The 18,801-nt window shown below is 50.2% G+C and overlaps 2 protein-coding genes across 2 annotated transcripts in view; one reads left to right on the top strand and one right to left on the bottom strand.

Annotated features, from left to right (window-relative positions):
* SSRP1 (structure specific recognition protein 1) overlaps positions 1–18,801 on the top strand; it is a 1,220,984-nt gene that overhangs the window by 1,175,199 nt on the left and 26,984 nt on the right. The gene's annotated exons all lie outside the window — the stretch shown is intronic.
* P2RX3 (purinergic receptor P2X 3) overlaps positions 789–18,801 on the bottom strand; it is a 31,680-nt gene continuing 13,667 nt past the window's right edge. Inside the window, exons 9-12 of the mRNA XM_049779746.1 lie at positions 2,091–2,184; positions 1,789–1,854; positions 1,140–1,217; positions 789–902 (exon numbers count right to left, since the gene is read on the bottom strand). Of these exons, the coding sequence (XP_049635703.1) occupies positions 789–902; positions 1,140–1,217; positions 1,789–1,854; positions 2,091–2,184 (352 nt within the window). The remainder of the gene's footprint in view (positions 903–1,139; positions 1,218–1,788; positions 1,855–2,090; positions 2,185–18,801) is intronic.

Raw genomic sequence — 18,801 nt, 5'->3', positions numbered from 1 at the left:
TGCTCAGCAATTCCCGTGGAACCAGGGACAGCCCGAAGATCTCCTATAGGCAAGTTGAGCCATTTCTGTACTCCATGCTGATGAATCAGAGGACTGGCCCAGAGCAGGTATCCCATAGAGATTCCCTGCCTTGGAAGAGGGGTTTGTATACTACCAAGAGTGGATTCTGGAGCCAGAACAAGACAAAACTGTGGAGGGTAAGTCAGGCAGACCTACTTTTCTTGTCCTCTGAGGCTGAGAGCCGCCAAGCAGTGAAGAGGACCTTACAGACTAATGTCTCTCCTCTAACTGAGGCCTTCCTGGGCTTCTGAGCCAAGCCTGGGTTCACACAACTGAGTTAAGTGAACTGTGTCCAGCTGGGCGAAGCTGAAGCAGCAGTGCAATCTTTGCTCTCTTGGGGTGTGGTGTGTGCTGGGCTCCCAGCTCTATTTCTTCCTGACTGATGTGGCTGTAGTCTCTGGGCCTTGGGGTCTCATCAACAGAGCAAAACTAGTAGCTATGTGTCAGGCTATACTAAGGGCTACGGGAGATACTGCGAAGGCTGCTATGAGCTTAGGGACTCATCATTCCTATTATCTCTACTCTTTGGGAGGGGGTGTGACTTAGGGACCAGTGCTCAGGGTTCCTGGGGAGCAGGCAGAATGGGTAAGGGGTGAGAATGGGATTGGTCTTAGCAGGAAGTGCTCCCTGTCTGTGAGGGTGCTAGGAGGCTGAGACACTAGGTTTCTAATACAAGGCAGAGAGAGTGCCTGCCCCCTCTGCGAGTATAGGGGTCCCAGGAAGAGGCCCTAGTGGCCAATGGAGTAGGCCCCCGAATCTGTGGACTGCTTCTCCTCGGTGGCCTGGTCGCTGGGATACACGGGGTTGGTTGAGGCAGCGACCTTCAGGGTGGTCTCGTTGACCTGCAGGCAGGAGGAGGGTTGGTTCGTGGTACCCCAGATGTGGGGAGACCTCTTAGAGGCCCCAAATATAAATTGGGCTCAGGGCTCCTGTTGGGTCATGCAGGGAGTTGGGGCATGTTTACAGGATCCCCAGATCTTCTTGGGCACAAAGATATACCCAGAACCCAAAGAACCCCCCAACCTATAAAGCATGGAGCAACTGGCCTCTGCACCCCACCCTGCCCTGGTCCCCCTCACCTCCTCAAACTTCTTGGCTTTGTACTGGTCAGCGCCCTTGAGGAAGTTGAGCAGGATGATGTCACAGAGTACAGTGCCCTGCGGGAAAGTGGGTGGCTCATGAGGGGTGGGAAAGGTTATGAGCAGGTGGGATGTGAGCAGATGGTCTGAGCAGGTGGGGTGTGAGCAGGTGTGTGGGAGCAGGTATCTATCAACAGGGCAGGGTGAACTGCCCAACAGATGGCAGAGGTGTGTAGGGGGGTGTCACTCAGAGGCACCTGACAGCCTGACTTATTTTCCTTCTAGGTAACCATCCAGGAACTTTTGTGGAATGTTCTTTGGGACTGATCCACTTTCCAGGCACCAGGGTGTGGGTCACAGAGCGGAGACTGACTGGGGGACAGAAGGATAACAAGTCCCTGGTCACCTGAAGTGAGTCCTGAAGCCTGGACTCACCCACTCAACCCTTGCAGGTGAGAAACAGGAACTTAGACAAGGCAGTGCTTCTAGCAAACAGGCAGCCATGGAGGCCACGGTCTGGGCCCCAACACACACAGGAAAGAGATGCTCACAGAGGGCAGCAGGAGCTTCTCTGGAGGCAGCCATCTAGGCAGAAGCAGGGCCACCCTGGGTGGTCCACCAATCCCCACCCAGCCCAGCCTCAACTTACCACTCCCACAGAGGTAAAGGCTGCCACAGAGCTGATGATAGTGGGGATAATGTTGAACTTGCCAGCCTGGAGGTACAAAGACCAAGGTCAGGAAGTGAGGACCTGAGGCTAAACTGGCCCCCACTTGAGAGACTCTACAAAAGGTTCCTCAGGCTGGCAGGTCCCCCTTTTCAAGGGCAGGTGAGGGGCATGGAGCTATGACCAGCAAAGGATCTCGGAGCTGACTGGTAGCAGAACCTGACCATGGAGAAGCCTCTGCACCCCGCGACAAGGCTGAGGTTCCTCCTGGCCCAGGGACTCACATTGCCATAGACCAGCACGTCGAAGCGGATGCCGAAGGCCTTGAGGAGGGTGCGATATTCGCTGCCGTTCTCCATCTTGTAGTACTTGGCAAACCTGGAGGCCAGAAGGGAATGGGTGGGGGCGCCTGCTGTGGCTCCCACAGAACCTTCAGGTGCTGAGGAACTTTGCACCTCACTCACCCCACCACCATGTAGCCAGATGCTGACCTGCTGGATGGTCAGCGGCACCTTGTCAGTGATGGCCCCTGGCCTCCACCTTCTCATCACTTCCCTCCACCATACTGATGGCCTCTGCAGTCAGAATTCTTTGGGCATCCCTGGGACTGGCTTGCTGCACATGGTTGCCCTCCTCTGCTAGAGAACTTCAAGCTCTTTCAGGGGTGCAGAAGTGTGTGTGTGTGTGTGTGTGTGTGTGTGTGTGTGTGTGTGTGTGTTTTCAAAGCCTGGCTCTGCTGTTACCTGCGGCGCAACCTGGGCCAGTTACTTAGCCACTCTGAGACACCCTTTGTCTATCACAGTGAGTGAAGACAATACACCAATCCAGTTTCAGGGGCTGGCCCTGAGGGCTGAGCCAGGGGTCCAGCTGTGCTCAGGACACTGCCAGGCCTGGGCAGGGTTGGCTGCTACTGGCTGCCATCATTGCTGAGTGAACAGTTACATGTACAGAGCTGTGGAAAAGCTGCCTTCAGATGCCTCATCTTGTTTCTCTCTTGACACTAAGCTGGGGGATGCGTATATGACTATTGCTTAGTGTGGGGATGTTTGGGTCACACCACCACTCCCAGAAGTGCTCAGGGGTTATACTCTAGGCTCTATCTATCTAGACTATCTATCTAGACTATCTATCTATCTAGACTCGATCCTGAGGTATTGGGTATTGCACCTAGGACCCCTTTATGTAGAGCAGGCACTCCAGCTCTTGGAGCCTTCTCCCTAGTCTGTGATTGCTGTAATTTTCAAATGAGGTTTCGAGGGGGGTTTCCAGGGTTAAACAACCATCTGAGATTCAACCTCTTGATTTGCTCATTATCAAAACTATGCAGGCCCTAATCTGACCTGGCTGTGGGGCCCTGGAGACAAGCATGGAAATCTCCTGGCACCACGGTCCCAGACTGAACCTGTCTTTGGTGGTGGACGGGACTTGTCTGCTGTCTCGTGGTCAGCAGCACTCAGACAGCTTTTGGGGGAGGGAACTTCTAATGTTGAAGTGTTTCTGGCTCTGTCCAACCTGGGAAAAATGCTCCCATTAGCCAAGGCCATTCTTTGGGTTATTGACCAGAGCTGTGAAGTGGGTTTCTGGGACAAGCACCCAAGGAATAAGAAGAGGGATGAGGGTGTTAAAGGGTAAAAAGGGCCCACAGGGGCCCGGAGAGATAGCACAGCGGCGTTTGCTTGCAAGCAGCTGATCCAGGACCAAAGGTGGTTGGTTCGAATCCCGGTGTCCCATATGGTCCCCCGTGCCTGCCAGGAACTATTTCTGAGCAGACAGCCAGGAGTAACCCCTGAGCACCACCAGGTGTGGCCCAAAACAAAACAAAACAAAACAAAACAAAACAAAAGGGCCCACAGAGTTTGTGGTCTTTAGGGGCTGAACATATCCTTTGCACACAGGAGTTCTGGGTTTAATTTCTGGCATATCTTGGCATCCCCCAATTCTATTGGGAACAGTGATTCAAAAATAGCCCCAAGAATTGTGATCCAAAACAAATAACAAAGATGAAAGGGTTTGGAGGATTAGAGATATGGAGGAGGCTACCCATCTTTAAAAATATGATAAACAGGGGCTGGAGCAATAGCAGAGGGTAGGGCATTTGCCTTGCATGTGGCCAATCTAGGGCCTACTCCGGTTTGATCCCCGACATCCCATATGGTCCCTTGAGTGAACCAGGAGCAATATCTGAGCACAGAACCAGAAGTAACCCCTGAGTGCCACCAGGTGTGTCCCCCCAAAACAATATGGTAAGCAGAAAGAATGGAATGATAGTAGAGATGGTAGAGGCTCTTGCCGTGCACACCAGCTGGCCTACATTCAATCCCCAGCATCCCATATGGTTCCCTGAGCACAACCAAGAGATTCCTGAGTGCAGAACCAGGAGAAACCCCTAAGTATTGCCGGGTCAAGCCCCCAAACAAGCAAAATGGTGAGGACTATGGATAAGACTCAAGTGACAGAGCCCAGGTTTTGGATTTGCAAAGCCTTGAGTTCACCCCATCATAGCCCCCCCATCCATGTGTCCCCTCCCCATCATATCTGGGAGCACTGCTGTGCTTAGCATGACAGTAACAAGTCTGGGCCCTGGTGCTGCTGGGTGGGTCCTATAAGGAGTAGGATAAGTGATAGCCTCGGAGAAGTTTCCAGAGCTTTGCAGACCCAAGCAACATGGATAACTTCAAGCTGCACCCACAAGTGGAAAACAGGGCAGATACCAACAAAAAGCCATTTTTTCAGGACAAGGAGAGCCAAGAATGTCACTAGCCCAGGGTGCCTCTCAGACGATTTTTAAAGCAGCTGGGAAAAGAAGCTTCTGGAACGGCAGCTCAGCAGGACTTGGGTTAACTTGAGGCTTAGAGGCTATCACCTACATGCCACCAATGCATATTTCCCCACACTCTTGTGCCATTAAACAAACATATGCATGCCACTACATATGCATCACACATTCCATTCCATCACACATTCACACACTAGCACATGCCATCACATACTCACCAGAAAAAAAGTGCATATATTGCACTTAAATCTGGGGTGCACGCCTGGGCACAAGAACTGAAGTTTGATCCCTGGGATCAGCTGGGCCCCAGAGAACCACCAAAGATATCCCTGTGGCCCCCACCCCACTGGACCTGAGAACAGAAATGTTTGGTCCAGTAGGCAGAGTACTGCGGGGAGCCTCATTTTCACAGGACTTCTTGAGAGTCCCTCCAGCTGCCCCACCTCAATATTTTTAAGTGCTCTTTTCTCATGGGATATATAGCAGGTATGGGGTGCTTGCCTTGCACGTGGCCAACTTGGACTCATTCCCTGGCACTCCATCTGGTCCCCTAAGGCCCTCTAGAAGTGATCTCTGAGTGCAGAGCCAGGAGTAAGCCCTGAGCATTACAAGAGTTGAAGCACCCCTCCCCTCAAACTAAAAGAAGCAAACAGAAAAAAACAAAAGCACTCAATGGAGGCATCTCAGTGCCACATAGAAAAGGCCCCCATAGGCCATTTTATAGATGAGTAGACAGAGGAAAAGGAGATTTCTGGGAGGAAGTTCTCACACTGATCTCCCTGGAGTTCAGGCAATTTCACCCAGAGTCACAGCACCATGCAGCTGTCCAGGACACAAGCAGCCCTTGCATGAGCTGCTATCTGTGTGCAAGCAGGGCTGACGGCTCTTTGCAAGGACCCGCAAAGGCTGGAGCCAGGTCCTGCATCATCTGTCTTCCCAGCCCAGGGCTGTGGCCTGAAAAAAGGCTCTGCCACCAGCTCAGAGAACAGCAAGTTGACATCCTGGGCCCCACCATTCAGCGCGACTGGCTAAATTTATCATCAGAAGGAATGTGCAGAGAACAGGGAGACAAACCAAAGAGCTCTTGGTTTTTGTCCAGCGCCTGCCTTCCAAGAGGCAACAAGCATGATAAGATCATTATCTCACCAGCCACCCACCCTCAGGAGCCGCTTGGCAGGGACTAGTTCTCTGGTGGGAGGGAGAGAGGGCAGACAGGAGGGGTAGTGGCACTAACGCTCAGGGAGAAGTGACTGGACAAGGGACTGGAAGAGTCCCTCAAAATTAGAGCCAGAGGCTAGAGAAATAGCACAGTGGGTAGGGCGCTTTCCTTGCACAGGGCCTACCCAGTTCAATCCCAGTTTAATCCCAGCACCAGTTCTCTGCATTCCTGAATGCAGAGCCAGAAATAAGCCCTGAGCACTGCTGGGTGTGGCCCAAAAAACCAAAACCAAAACCAAATTAGAGCAACCTAAGACCAATGATGATACAGTACTAGAATGTGACTTCTAAGAAAGGACTTGGAGAAGACAGAGCAATAATAGTACAGCAGGGAGAGCTTTTGCCTTGTACACGACTAATCTGGGTTCAATTTTTGGCATCCCATATGGTCCTCCAAGTCCCACCAGGAGTAAGCCCTGAGCATGGTCAATTGTAGATCCCTTCTCCCCACTAAAAGATGGAAAACAACCAGCATTGCTGGATTGTGATGAAAAGGAAACCTGCATTCGCTACCAATGATGATGTGTCTGTGTCACCTGTTGTGTATGTAAATATTTTTGGGATTATTATGTTACTGACCCTAACCTGATCGGTGATTGTGCCCTACCCTAGGGTGTGACCTGGCATTCTGCCCCCACCCTAGGGCGGTACCTGATTCTGCTTCCACCATTGGGTGGTATCTGATCCCACCATTGGGTGGTACCTGATTCTGGGGGATAAAAACAAGGGTCTGTGGAAGGCGAGGGGTGGTTGGCTGGAACTGAGGCTGAGACCTTGGATTTCAGTCTTGTCCACCGAATAAAGCTAATATTTTGCCGTTTCACCTCAGAACCATTGGCTAAACAGGGTGGCAGACGCGTGCTCCGAGCTGGAGGGGAAAGACCTCATCTTCCATCCCTCCATCAGTCAACCTCTTCAGGGGCTGACTTGCAACAGTCACCCTTTACGAAAAACAGTGTGGTAGGCTCGGATATGACCCAGACATTCCACTTCACACACTTCACTCCCAAATACAAAAGTCCTCATTCAAAAAGATATATGGAGCAATAGCACAGCAGGTAGGGCATTTGTCTTGCACACGACCAACCTGGCTTCGATCCTCAGTATCCCATTTGATCCCCAGAGCCTGCCCGAAGTGACTTTGTAACCCCTTATGCAACACTGTATGTTCATGACAACATTCCTGAGTATCCTCTTTTGTGGCCTGATGCCCTCGGATCCTGGTTCATTTCTTTCATCCTCCTGCTGGGAAGAAAAGGAGGCACTGACTGACATTTGCAACGTGGATCCCAACATCTACACACCATGTCTGGGCATGAAAAGCCAAACATGCCTCACCTCAAGAAGAAAAACTATAAGCCACACTACATGGTATACTCCCACATCCTGATCTCTCCCAGCTCTCACCTGGTTCCTTCCTCCTCCCTCCAACTTAGAAATGAGAATGTTGAGAACAGCCTTGCCATTCAACACCTAGGCCTAAAGTATAGAGCCTGCTCCCAACTTGATACTTCCCAGGGTCCTTTGCAGAATCTCTCAATGTGATGCCCTCCATATTTCCTGCTCCCACTTTGCATACCCAGACCTCTGTTCCTCCTCCTCTACCTGCTAACCTCATCTCCTACTCATGCCTGAGGGTCAGCTCAGCAGCCTCTCATTCACTCTCTCATCCCTCTGTTCACTCTTCCTCTGTGCTCTGAGCCTGTCAAGCTAATCCAGACCACATTATAGGGGATATTCCCACTTTCAGTCTTTTGCACCCTTGATTAGGAAGGACTCAGATCTGTTCAGTCCCTTTTTGCTTGAGGGCCCAGTGGATCACAGGTAAGGACAAGCTTGCTGGGTAGGTAACAGTGAATTTCCCAGATTTCTGACCACTTACAGAATGGGGCCTGGGGATTTAGAAAGCTTCAGGCTTCTGCCCACTGGCTCCCCAAATTTTTCCCAAATCTCCCCATGTTTCAGGAGGAGCTTGTCTAATGGGGAGGGTAGCAAGAGGTTGTTTCTCTTCCAAACAGGAAACCATTTGACCTGGCAGCTGCAAAGTGGTCCGCAGCCCTATGTGGGAAGAGGAAAGAAGGGTAGGAGCTGCAGCAGGTGTCTCATTAACTCTGCCAGGCACCCACCAAGGCCTCTGCACCCCTTCATAGAGACACTGCACCAGTAGTTCCTTGAGGGTAGCTGGTGGAACCAAACAGAGACTCATGGACCTCGGTTTTAAGGCTGGTGCTTACATGTTTGACATAACCTGGGGGACAGTCCTGTAGTGCTTTCTCAGTTTCCCCAAAGTGTAACACTGAGACACAGGTTTCCTGCATGATCCAAAGGGGGAATTTTGTCATGAGAGCTCGAGTAAGCTGAAAATGAACTTGAAATACCACGACTATCTATGGAAGGATTTTTTTCAGCCTTTCCAGACCCCTCAAAATAACCTATCACGTCACACAAAATCACACCTTGAACATGAAACAACCCTGAGATAACTAATGTACCAGCTAGAAGACACAGACACAGCTGGGAGAAAGTACCTGAGAAGGAGCTTGGAGGAGCTTTGGGGGAGGGGGTAAGGAATGGGAGACACTCAGTGCTTCTCTAATGGGGAGACCCATGCTGGACTTTACTAGTTCTGACCGGCACTCTTGGCCTGAGAAATAGAAACCCTGGTTTGAAAAGGTGCTTGTCAAGATGCAGGTTCTGGGGTATGGGGGAGGAAGGAACCTGGGGAAACTAGTGGAGGGAAGTTGACACTGGGGATGGGATTGATGTTGAAACATTGTATGTCTAAAACTCAGCTATGAAAAACTTTGTAAATCAAGGTACCTTAATGAAAAAAAAGAAAGTAAGTAATAAAGAAAATGGGATCAGAGCAATAGCATAGTGGGTAGGACATTTGCCTTGCACGTGGCTCACCTGGGTTTGATACCCCCAGCATCCCATATGGCCCCGGAGCCACTCATTCCTGGGCACAGAGCAAGGAGTAACCCCTAAGAACCAATAGGTGTTGCCCCCCCCCCAAAAAAAAACAAGAAGGAGAGCGAAAGAAAAGAAAGAAAGAGGGTTGGGGCCAGAGAGACAGCATGGAGATAAGGCGTTTGCCTTTCATGGAGAAGGTCATTGGTTCGAGTCCTGGCATCCCATATGGTCCCCCAAGCCTGCCAGGAGCGATTTCTGAGCATAGAGCCAGGAGTAACCCCTGAGTGCTGCCGGGTATGACCCCTCAAAAAAAGAAGAAAGAAAGAAAGAAAGAAAGAAAGAAAGAAAGAAAGAAAGAAAGAAAGAAAGAAAGAAAGAAAGAAAGAAAGAAAGAAAGAAAGAAAGAAAGAAAGAAAGAAAGAAAGAAAGAAAGAAAGAAAGAAAAAGAAAGAAAGAAAGAAAAGAAAGAAAGAAAGAGAGAGAAAGAAAGAGAAAGAAAGAGAGAGAGAGAGAAAGAAAGAGTGAGCAAGAAAGAAAGAAGAAAGAAAGAAAGAAAGAGAAAGAAAGAAAAAAGAAAGAAAAAAAAGAAAAAAGAAAGAGAAAAAAGAAGAAAGAAAAAGAAAAAGAAAGAAAGAAAAAAGAAAGAAAGAAAAAAGAAAGAAAGAAAAAAGAAAGGAGGGAGGGAGGATGGAAGAAGGAAGGAAGGAAGGAAGGAAGGAAGGAAGGAAGGAAGGAAGGAAGGAAGGAAGGAAGGAAGGAAGTGAGTGAAGGAAGAGGTGCCAGAGTAATAGCACAGCAGTAGGGTGTTTGCCTTGCACATGGCCAACCCAGGACAGACCTTAGTTCAATCCCTGGCATCCCATATGGTCCCCCAAACCTGCCACGAGCAATTTCTGAACACAGAGCCAGGAGTAACCCCTGAGTGCCGCTGGGTGTGCCCCCCAAATAATATTAAAATAAAGTAAGTTTTAAAAAAAATAAAGGAAGGAAAAAAGGAAGAAAGATATACTGGGGACTAGAGAAATGAAATAGCAGGTAGGGCACTTGCCTTGCACTTGGCTAACCTATGTTAACCCCAAGTACTCCATGTGGTCCCCAAGCCCTGCCAAGAGTGATCCCTGAGTGTTGAAGTAAATGCTTTTACCCTATTCAGGAAAATTCTTCTTCACTTGGGCTTGTTACTTATGGACTGGAAGTAACTCTGGATTGGCCTGAGCACAGAACTAGAAGCCCTGAATATTGCCAGGAATGCTCCCTAACCAAAAATAATAAGTTTATGGAAATGAAAATATGGGAAATCCTGGGCCAGAGATAGCACAGGAACAAGCACCTATCTTATATGCAGCCAACCTGGATTCAATCCCTGACACCCTAGATGGACCCCTGAACCCTACCAGGAATACAAAGTCAAGAGGAAGCCTTGAGCACAACCAGGTATGGTTCAATCCTTGCACCACAAAACAACAAAGAATCCAGAAACCCCATCAGATGTCTTTCATTTATCAAACACAGGTACCAAAGTAGGTCTGACTTAAATGTGCCCTCAGGCCATTCAAACCAGGTAGGGAGCTTTCTCAGAGTGGGGGACCCCCGCAAGAGCAATAGTCAGGGGTTGTGGGGCTACTGGCTGTTCAGGCTGTGAATGGTCGTTGGCATAGACTCTCTAAAGGAGAAACCTTGGTGCCAGAGAAGCAGTAGGTAAGTAGGTACAGTAGGTAAGGTCCTCGCCTTGCAGGCAGCTGACCTGGGTTCAGTCTCCAGCATCTGGGATGGTCTCTGAGCACTGCCAGGAATAATTCCTGAGTGAATAGTTAGTAGTAACCCTTGGGCACTGCTTGGGGGTGACCCCTCCAAACAAAACAAAACAACTTTCCCAAATCAAAGGAGAAGCCAGCTCCTGAGGGCCAATGCCCAGCCCCTCCTACTTTAGACCTGTCAGGGTCAGCAGCAGCAAGACAGATTCTGCATGAATGAAAGAACACACACACACACACACACACACACACACACACACACACACACACACACACACGAGCCTGTGAAACACCTTGGTGGAGGAGAGCACCACAGCAGGGTTGAGTTGCAAAGGTCTCCACTCTGAGAACAGCGTCCTACATGTGAGGGGAGGAAAAGAGGCCTGAGCTGGGGCAGGGCTATTGTGAGCAGAGGAGCTATCTGTATTTTAGGGTCCTGGGGACCCTATAGGCTGGGTCCATGGCTGTACTTTCTGGGGGTCATAAGAAAAGAGGGTGGACCAATGAAGTCAGGTATTTCTTCCACCACTGCTTCTGTCTGTGACTACCTGTAACCCCCAAATTTAGCCAAGCTCCCCTTCCTCCAGCTCTGACTATGGTCTTAGAAACTCTTCTGAGACCCTGGGTTCTGGAGGGCCTTGGTGTCCCCATCGTGAGGATTTCTCTATGGCCAAGAGTGGTGCCAGTGGTACAGTGGAGAGGGAATTTGCCTTGCATGCGGCTGACTGGTTCAATCCTCAGCATCCCATATGGTCCTTGGAGCACCACCAGGAGTGATTCCTGAGTGCAGAGCCTGTAGTAACCTATGAGTATATTGGTGGGTATGCCAACCCTCAGAAAAAAGCTCAACTGAGAGCTCTTTCTAGCTGAATTTTCCTGACTCAACAATTCATCAAATAGGGACCCCCAACTCAGGACTGAATTGTTTGATTGTTTTTCCCTTTAGGACCCACACTCAGCCATGCTAATAGGCTGGTCCTGTATTAGTGCTCAAAACTAAATCTTGGCAGGAGCAGAGTGATAGCACAGTGGTAGGGAGTTTGCCTTGCATGTGTTTGACCAGGGATGAACCTGGGTTCGATCCCAGCATCCCATATGGTTCCCTGAGCCTGCCAGGAGCAATTTCTGAGCGCAGAGCCAGGAGTAACCCCAGAATGCTGCTGGGTATGACCCCCCCAAAAAAACAACCAAACAAACAAAAAGTAAATCTTGGCAGTGCTCGCAGGACCATATGGGGTGCTGGGGATTCAAACTGGTGTTGGCAAGATGCAAGACAGGTCGGCAGGGCCTTTGCCCCTGGACTCTATGTCTGGCCCCCACAGGACTAAACTGAACAAGTCTGAGGTCTGCAATGCTGAATCACTCTGGTGCATGCGTGCGTGCGTGCGTGCGTGTGTGCGTGCGTGTGTGTGTGTGTGTCCATATGTGTGCACGTGCACCCCCTCACGCACGAGCCGCAATAAAGAATGAGTAAGTACAAACGTCAATTACCATAATAAATCATATGTCAGATGTGCTTGTGCGGGGCAGGGTTGATGCTCGGCGCTGAAGTGAGAGGTCTATAAATAATAATGCATGCTTCAGCAGCTCAGTTCCCCAGAGCCCTGCTCAGACACCCACGTGCATTATTCACACTCCCAGAGCTTGAGGGGGCCCCTCAGATGCCTCCTTACTCAGGAACCCATTTGATGGAGGAGGAAACTGAGCCTCACAGTGGGAAGGACAAGGGTTTGTGGATGGCTGGGCCTGGCCCCCACGCTGCCTTGATCTTGGCCTCAGCCCAGCATTGCTGGAATTGTTGTTGGTCTGCCCAGTATTGTTATATTCTGGTTGGGTAAATAATTTTCAAGTTTGTCACTTCCACTCCATGAAAAAAATCCCTGGGTCTAAGGACTTGGTCCCAATCTTCTCCAGGTCAGCGCCTGCCATCATGGAAATGGGACAAGGGCTTCACAGCCCCTTCCAGGGCAGCCCTAAGAGGTTTCCTGCCTCGGTCCCTGCTGGTGACTGAGGGCTTCTGAGCTGACATGGGCAAGCGGCTGTCAATGAGCACTCCAAGGCTTTCTGTTCACTGTGCAAATCCCTCGGAAGCACTCAGACATCTGTTTCAACACGACCCGTCTTCCCCGTGAGGGGTGGAAATCCCTTCCTGCAGCGGGGACATGGACGAGTTCCAGCAGCCGGAAAAATAGCAGCAGCCAACATGCGGGATCCGGCTTGGACTCGCGAGGGAAGACTCGGGCCTGGAGTTTGGATTTCCAAGTGTGGGGTGTTGGTGTGCTGGGCAACGCACTCGCCTGGTGGGAAGTCACTTCTGCCAGCTGAGCTCCACGTTTCCAGTGGATTTTACACCGATGGGGAAAGAGCTCCTGGCAGGCTCTGGGCGGGAAGGCGGGTGGCAGCCTGCCTCGCCTGCAGGATCGGCCCAAGCTAGGGGGATTTATTCCTAATCTAGGAATCAGATCACAGAAGAACTTCAAAGGCAGATGTTATCAGTTTAAATGGGTGCAGTCCTAAGAAGAAACTGCAGGGGCCATTTCCCAGGAGAGTGGCCCAGCTGGGCCAGATGGTTCAATGAGCAGTGTCTACCAATGAGGTTGCAGTACTCAGGGTCACAAAGAAAAGCTGCTGGTGTCCTGAGAATATTAGGGAGCAAACTTGAGGGCCCTACAAATGCAAGGCATACGCCATGACTCCTGGGCTCTCTCCCTCTTCATTTAGTTTTTAAAATGTTGACACGGAGCCAGAGGCATAGCACAACAGATAGGGCGTTTGTCTTACATGCAGCTGAACCAGGTTTTGATCCTAGGCATCCCATGTGGTCCCCTGAACACCACAAGGAGTGATTCCTGAGTGCAGAGTTAGGAGTAACCCTGGAACACTGCCAGGTATGGCCTAAAAAGGAGGGGAAAAGAAGTTGACACAGCAAGTAATGCATACCACTGGTAGCTCACGCTGAAAGTTGGCTGAATGCTCACAAATGGTAGTATTGGCGTTAAGATGTGGACAAAGCCGGGGAAATTGCACTGATATAGAAAAGAGAGACACTTTATGAATCTTCTGCTCCTGAGGGTGTGTGTGTCTCATTTTGGCCTCAGTCTCTTCATTTATGAAATGGGAGCCTCCGTCCTGGCCAGCACAGGCATTGCTTCCGGGTTCAAAGTTTGAGCAGCCACTCGACTTTGGAGGAAATAACAGGATATTCCCAGGTCCTGGATCTCCAGCTACAGCTGTGCTTTCCATGGATCCCAAGACAGAAACAGGGATATTTAAGGCCTGTGTTCTCTCTCTGAGCCACGTCCCCAGGCTCTCCCTTCAGTATGAGGGCTAAATGGTGTCCTAGGAGAGCTGTGACTTCGGTGCCCCCCCACTTCAGCAAGAGGGGTGATGAGGGCGGGATGGCAGAGAACTCAGGCCACTGCCAATCCAGGGAGGAGGCCTTCTGGGGCAGCAACAGCAAGTGCTGCTTTTCTAATATGCAACACACACACACACACACACACACACACACACACACACACACACACACACACACCCGTGGCCTTCCTACAGCTTCTGGAAGGGGCAAGGTCCAGGTTGGGGAGCCCAGGACCCATGCCATGGTGCACATTAATTCTGTCTCTGTCGAACTGGCCTGAGATCTTGCGGAGCTGCACGCTGCAGCCTGGAAGTGAGGCAGGTGCCAAGTTTCGTAGCTCGGAGGAAGTGGCTCTGGGGACGCTTCCAACAGCCAACCATCACTAGAAACACCTACAGCACCAGGAACATCAGAGCAGCTGAACGAGTGTTTTTTGTCTCAGACACCCTGGAGAGGAAATCCAAAACTGTGTTGCCTTTTAGTAGCAAAACTGTCTTCAGTGTTCTCTGGGGAGGAACCAGTGTTTCTCCCCTCCATTCTAGCATTCTAGCAGCCGTTGCCAGGTCTGTCTCTTACACCTGCATTTTTTCCCCCTTCTCTTAGTTTTGCAAACAGCACGAGATAGAGGGAGAACGTGGAAAAGGAGAGAGTCTCTGGTCTGGGAACTGACGTGATTCTTAATCAGGCTGTGAGATTTGGAAAAGTTTCAATATCTTTCTTCTGCATCAGAGACACTGTCCCGTGCTTTGGGCATCACTCCTGGAGATCCTAAGCAGACTCTGTGGTGTAAAGATCTTGAGGAACCAAGAGGTTCGGGGATCAAACTAGGATTGGCAACAAGCCAAGCAAGTGCTTTACTCCCTGAACTATCAGATCACTGGCCCCAAATCATGACAAATCTCATTCTGAGCCTACCTCTGGGTGAGCGGTCAAGTGGGCAGTAGGAAGTGATCTGGCATGAAGAGTTCTGACAAACTTCTGCTGAGAATGAGCTATTGGCTTCAAATGATCTTTCTGGAAGTCATGGAACTGTTTGCTCCATGAATAGCAAGTAGTGCAGAAAGAAAGGGCCAAAAAGCGAATGCACGCATCACAAAGACCAATGGTCTGGGTGTAACTTCCTGTGAGGTGAGTAGGACTGGACAGCAAGAAAGGGTATCCCTGTGCTATTTTTGACTTTGGTAGTTTTATGTGGGTGCACTATCTTGAGGGGTCTTTGTTATTTCTTGAGCTCTAGACAGAGAAGCAGCCCTGAAGTTGCTCCAGTACAGTATGGGACATAGCTCCTGGATGATGGTCCATGACGTCATCAGGGACAAAAGTGGGGAGAGCTCTCCACAAAATCATCTACAGCTGTGGTCATGCCAGTGGAGATGGTTGGAATTGAATCCATCACATAGCTTGGTCCCTGCTCAGCCTCAGTCACTGCCCAGTTTCCTCTCTCTGCCCCGTGTCCCCACTGCTGACACCTCTTCTGTCTCCAACTTCTGGTCATCATTGCCTTATCTCTGTCTCCAGGATTTTCTGTGCCCTTGGAAACTGCCTTTCCGTCCAACTTGTCTCAAAGAAGTCGCCGTCTGGCATGTGCCATCTGTTTCCTACAGGGGACTTTCTTGGGATTATGTTTCTAACCGATGTTTCTGCTCCCTCTGTCTCTACATGGTGCCTACAAAGGGTCACTGGTTGGGTCCCTCCCGTGCACAGGGACACACATGAGCTAAGTGACCGCCAGACACAACCTTTAACTTGTTCTTCACCTTACCGCACTCTCCCATGCTCTAGCTAAGGGCCTGCTCCTGGGAATGTGAGATCCAGTGGGTGGCAGGGTCAGAGGGGACCCACTACAGGATGTCTGTCACCTCTACACCCTTGAAATGTCTCTGACAGTCCTACATTTGAGAAACCCTGCAGCATACATGGGAATGAGCTCACCGATGGCACGGTCTCAACATGCTTGGAAAGAGCTGAAAAATACACCAAGAGAAAGGACCAGGCGCTAAGAGCTGGAGCATATGCCTTGCATTTGAAGGCTCAGGTTTGATTCTATACTATATGCCCCTCCATACCAGATTATCTGCTATGGCCCTGGTGCCCCCAACCCCTGCACATCTGAGCCTGAGCACTAAGTTGTCCAGTCTGATTGGCCAAATAGCCCTGGAAACGGCCCTCAGACACTGCTTTGAAACTCCCCTCTACCTTCCCAGTACAATCAAAAAGGTGCATCAGATGAAAACATCATGTTTAATCCTGGAGTCTTAGCCACAGAGGCAAAATAAAAGCTACTAAGTTCAGATCGAGGCAGATTGGAAGCTATGGGACAGTGCCTGAGCAGAGAATAATTTCAGGGCCAGAGAGAGTCCAGAGACAGTGTGACTGCCTGCCTTGCAGGTAGTAGACCTAGATCAATCCCTGGCACCACACATGACCCCCCAGAACAGCACTAGAAGTAGCCTCTGTCAGCGCCTCTGGGTGCCCCACCACCACCCAGAAAAAGAATAATTTTGATGCCGGAACCAGGACTACCCCTTGCCCCCTCCCCCCATCCCGAGTATGAGATATTATCAGCTTTAGGTCAAGCAGGCAACTATGCCAACAATTCAACACCAAGAGCTGACAAGGATGGACAGGTCATGGAGTCAAAGTGCCCCCTAACTCGAAGACTGGATGTAGGAGGAGGGAGCTGGTGACCTCTACACTGAATGCATGACCTTGGCCAAGTCCCTTCTCAAGAAGGAGGCTCTGGGGCCAGCAGTAGGGCATTTGCCTTGCAAGTGGCCAACTCAGAATGGACCTGGGTTTGATTCCTCGAATCCCATATGGTCTTCCAAGCTTGCCAGGAGCGATTTCTAAGCCCAGAGCCAGTATTAACCCTGAGCACAGCGGGATGTGATCCAAAAACAGAAATGAAGAAGGAAGCTCTATCTCCTCATCTTCCCAGTCACTTGTCCCCCAGAAGTCTTCATCAGCTAAACCTTATGGAAATGTCTGACTCTGTAGGCAGCACTGTAATAGGCGGGGCTGGGGTGGCATGTGAAAAAGAGCCACAGGAGCAGTGAATGCCCGGTCCCTTGCTGGAGCTGTCTCTCATGTCACGTGTACTAGTCAAGACAGATCAAGACTTGGCTACACGGGGCTCCATTCCCTCCCTGGAGAACAAGGGCCTCTGCAAGGCTGGGAGGCAAAGCATTAGTTGGGAGCTGTAAATGATAAACATTGTGGGGCTGTAACAAAAGTTCAGTGGGGGGTGGTGGAGCGGTGGCGCAAATGGTAAGGTGTTTGCCTTGCACGTTGGCTAACCTAGGAGAGACCACAGTTTGATCCCCTGGCGTCCCATATGGTCCCCAAGCCAGGAAAGAGTTCTGAGTGAATAGCCAGGAGTAACCCCTGAGCATCACCAGGTGTGCCCCCCCCCAAATAGTACAGTGGGTAGGGTGCTTGCCTTGCATGCAGCCCACCAGGGTCCCCAGCATTATGTGGATTCCCTGAGCCTACCAAGAGAGATCCTGAGTTCAGAGTCAGGAGTTGGCCCCCAAACAACAGGAAAATAAGAGGTGAACATTATGCCCAGAACAGTTGGGGTTCTCTCAGCCTCTTGGACCTCTGGACCAGACCTCAGGGCTAGATCAGCCACAGCACAGGGCCTTACATCTTCGCTTGGGGGGGGAAACTGAGAAAATGTGCCTGCACCAGGCCTAGGGAATCACTTTTAAGCCTGCAAGCCCCAAGGTTCCCAGTCTGGAAGAGCAAGGGGAGGCAATTCCTGCTTTGCAGGGTGGAGGGGGGACCTGCACAGAGGACTTGGCATTTCCCACAGCTCAGACAGAAGCTTCCCAGAATTCCCAGAATGCTGGGCCTTTCTCCTCCCTTCCAAGGGATTGGCACGGTGGGCTGCAGACTCAGTTGGCTCTTAGATTAGCATAGGGGTTTGGTGGTGCCAGCAGCTTGAAGGCAGTAGGGGGTGGTTGGTAGGCACTATACCACCCCAGAGGGATTTGGGGGCAGAGCTCTATGCTGGCCATGACAGTCAGTGAGCCCCAGCCTTGCAAGCCTGAAAAGCTCTAGAAATGAAAGGAAGGGAGCAGGGCCACTTGTCTCTGTGCACCCCACTCTGCCTTAGGGGAGAGATAGGATGTATAGTGACTTGGCTGACACCACTCAGACTTCTTCCTTATCTCCCCTTCCCCAGGAATAACACGCCTGAGGCTCTTGGCCTCAATCTTAGCTTCCTGTCCAAGTTTGGGAGACCAGGTCTGTGGCTGTCCCACAGTTGCTGACCAGGCAGAGTGAAGTGACTCTAAAGTTACGCTGGGACTGTCAGACACTGGGGTGACAGCCGCTGCCTCCTCGTTCTGCCCTTCTAAGCTTTCTTGCCAGATATGGCATTTGGGGGACCGGTGAGTCCTCACTGGCTAGTGGGGAGATGAAAACTTGCATTTCGGATCTCGAGAATTTTATTAATGTGTTGCTATTTTGAGGCACCATACAAATATCCTTTGTATTGATTTCAGTGTGATGTACCAACTGGAGGAATATGCCAATTTCTGCCAGTGAGCCAAACAGTATTTTTAACCTACTTTAAAATATGTGTTGTTTCCTATGATTTTTTTAAAGTTTAGAGTCGATTATGAAAGCACTTTCAATTTTAAAAAATGTCTTCTTTCCCAAGAATATATATATGTATATATATATATATAAATGTAATATATTTAAAAGTACTCAATATATAGCTAAATGGGAGTAGATAATTACCTTTTACAATCGCAGTTTCTTTGGTTTGGGTGGGGTTTGGGATGTTATTTAGGTCTCCTCCCAAGAAGTTTTCAGTGGGGTTAGGGGCCCTGTCCAGTGACACTAAGTCAACCAGAACTGATGGTTCAATGAAATGTTCAATGGCTACCGAGTGACGCCCAACAGTGCCAGTGGTGTTAAGTGATGCCAGTGATTGAACTCAGGGCCTCATGCATCGAAAGCACGTA

Source organism: Suncus etruscus, chromosome 9, assembly GCF_024139225.1.
Source record: "Suncus etruscus isolate mSunEtr1 chromosome 9, mSunEtr1.pri.cur, whole genome shotgun sequence".
Taxonomy (NCBI): Eukaryota; Metazoa; Chordata; class Mammalia; order Eulipotyphla; family Soricidae; genus Suncus; species Suncus etruscus.
This window is presented reverse-complemented; position numbering and strand designations above follow the sequence as displayed.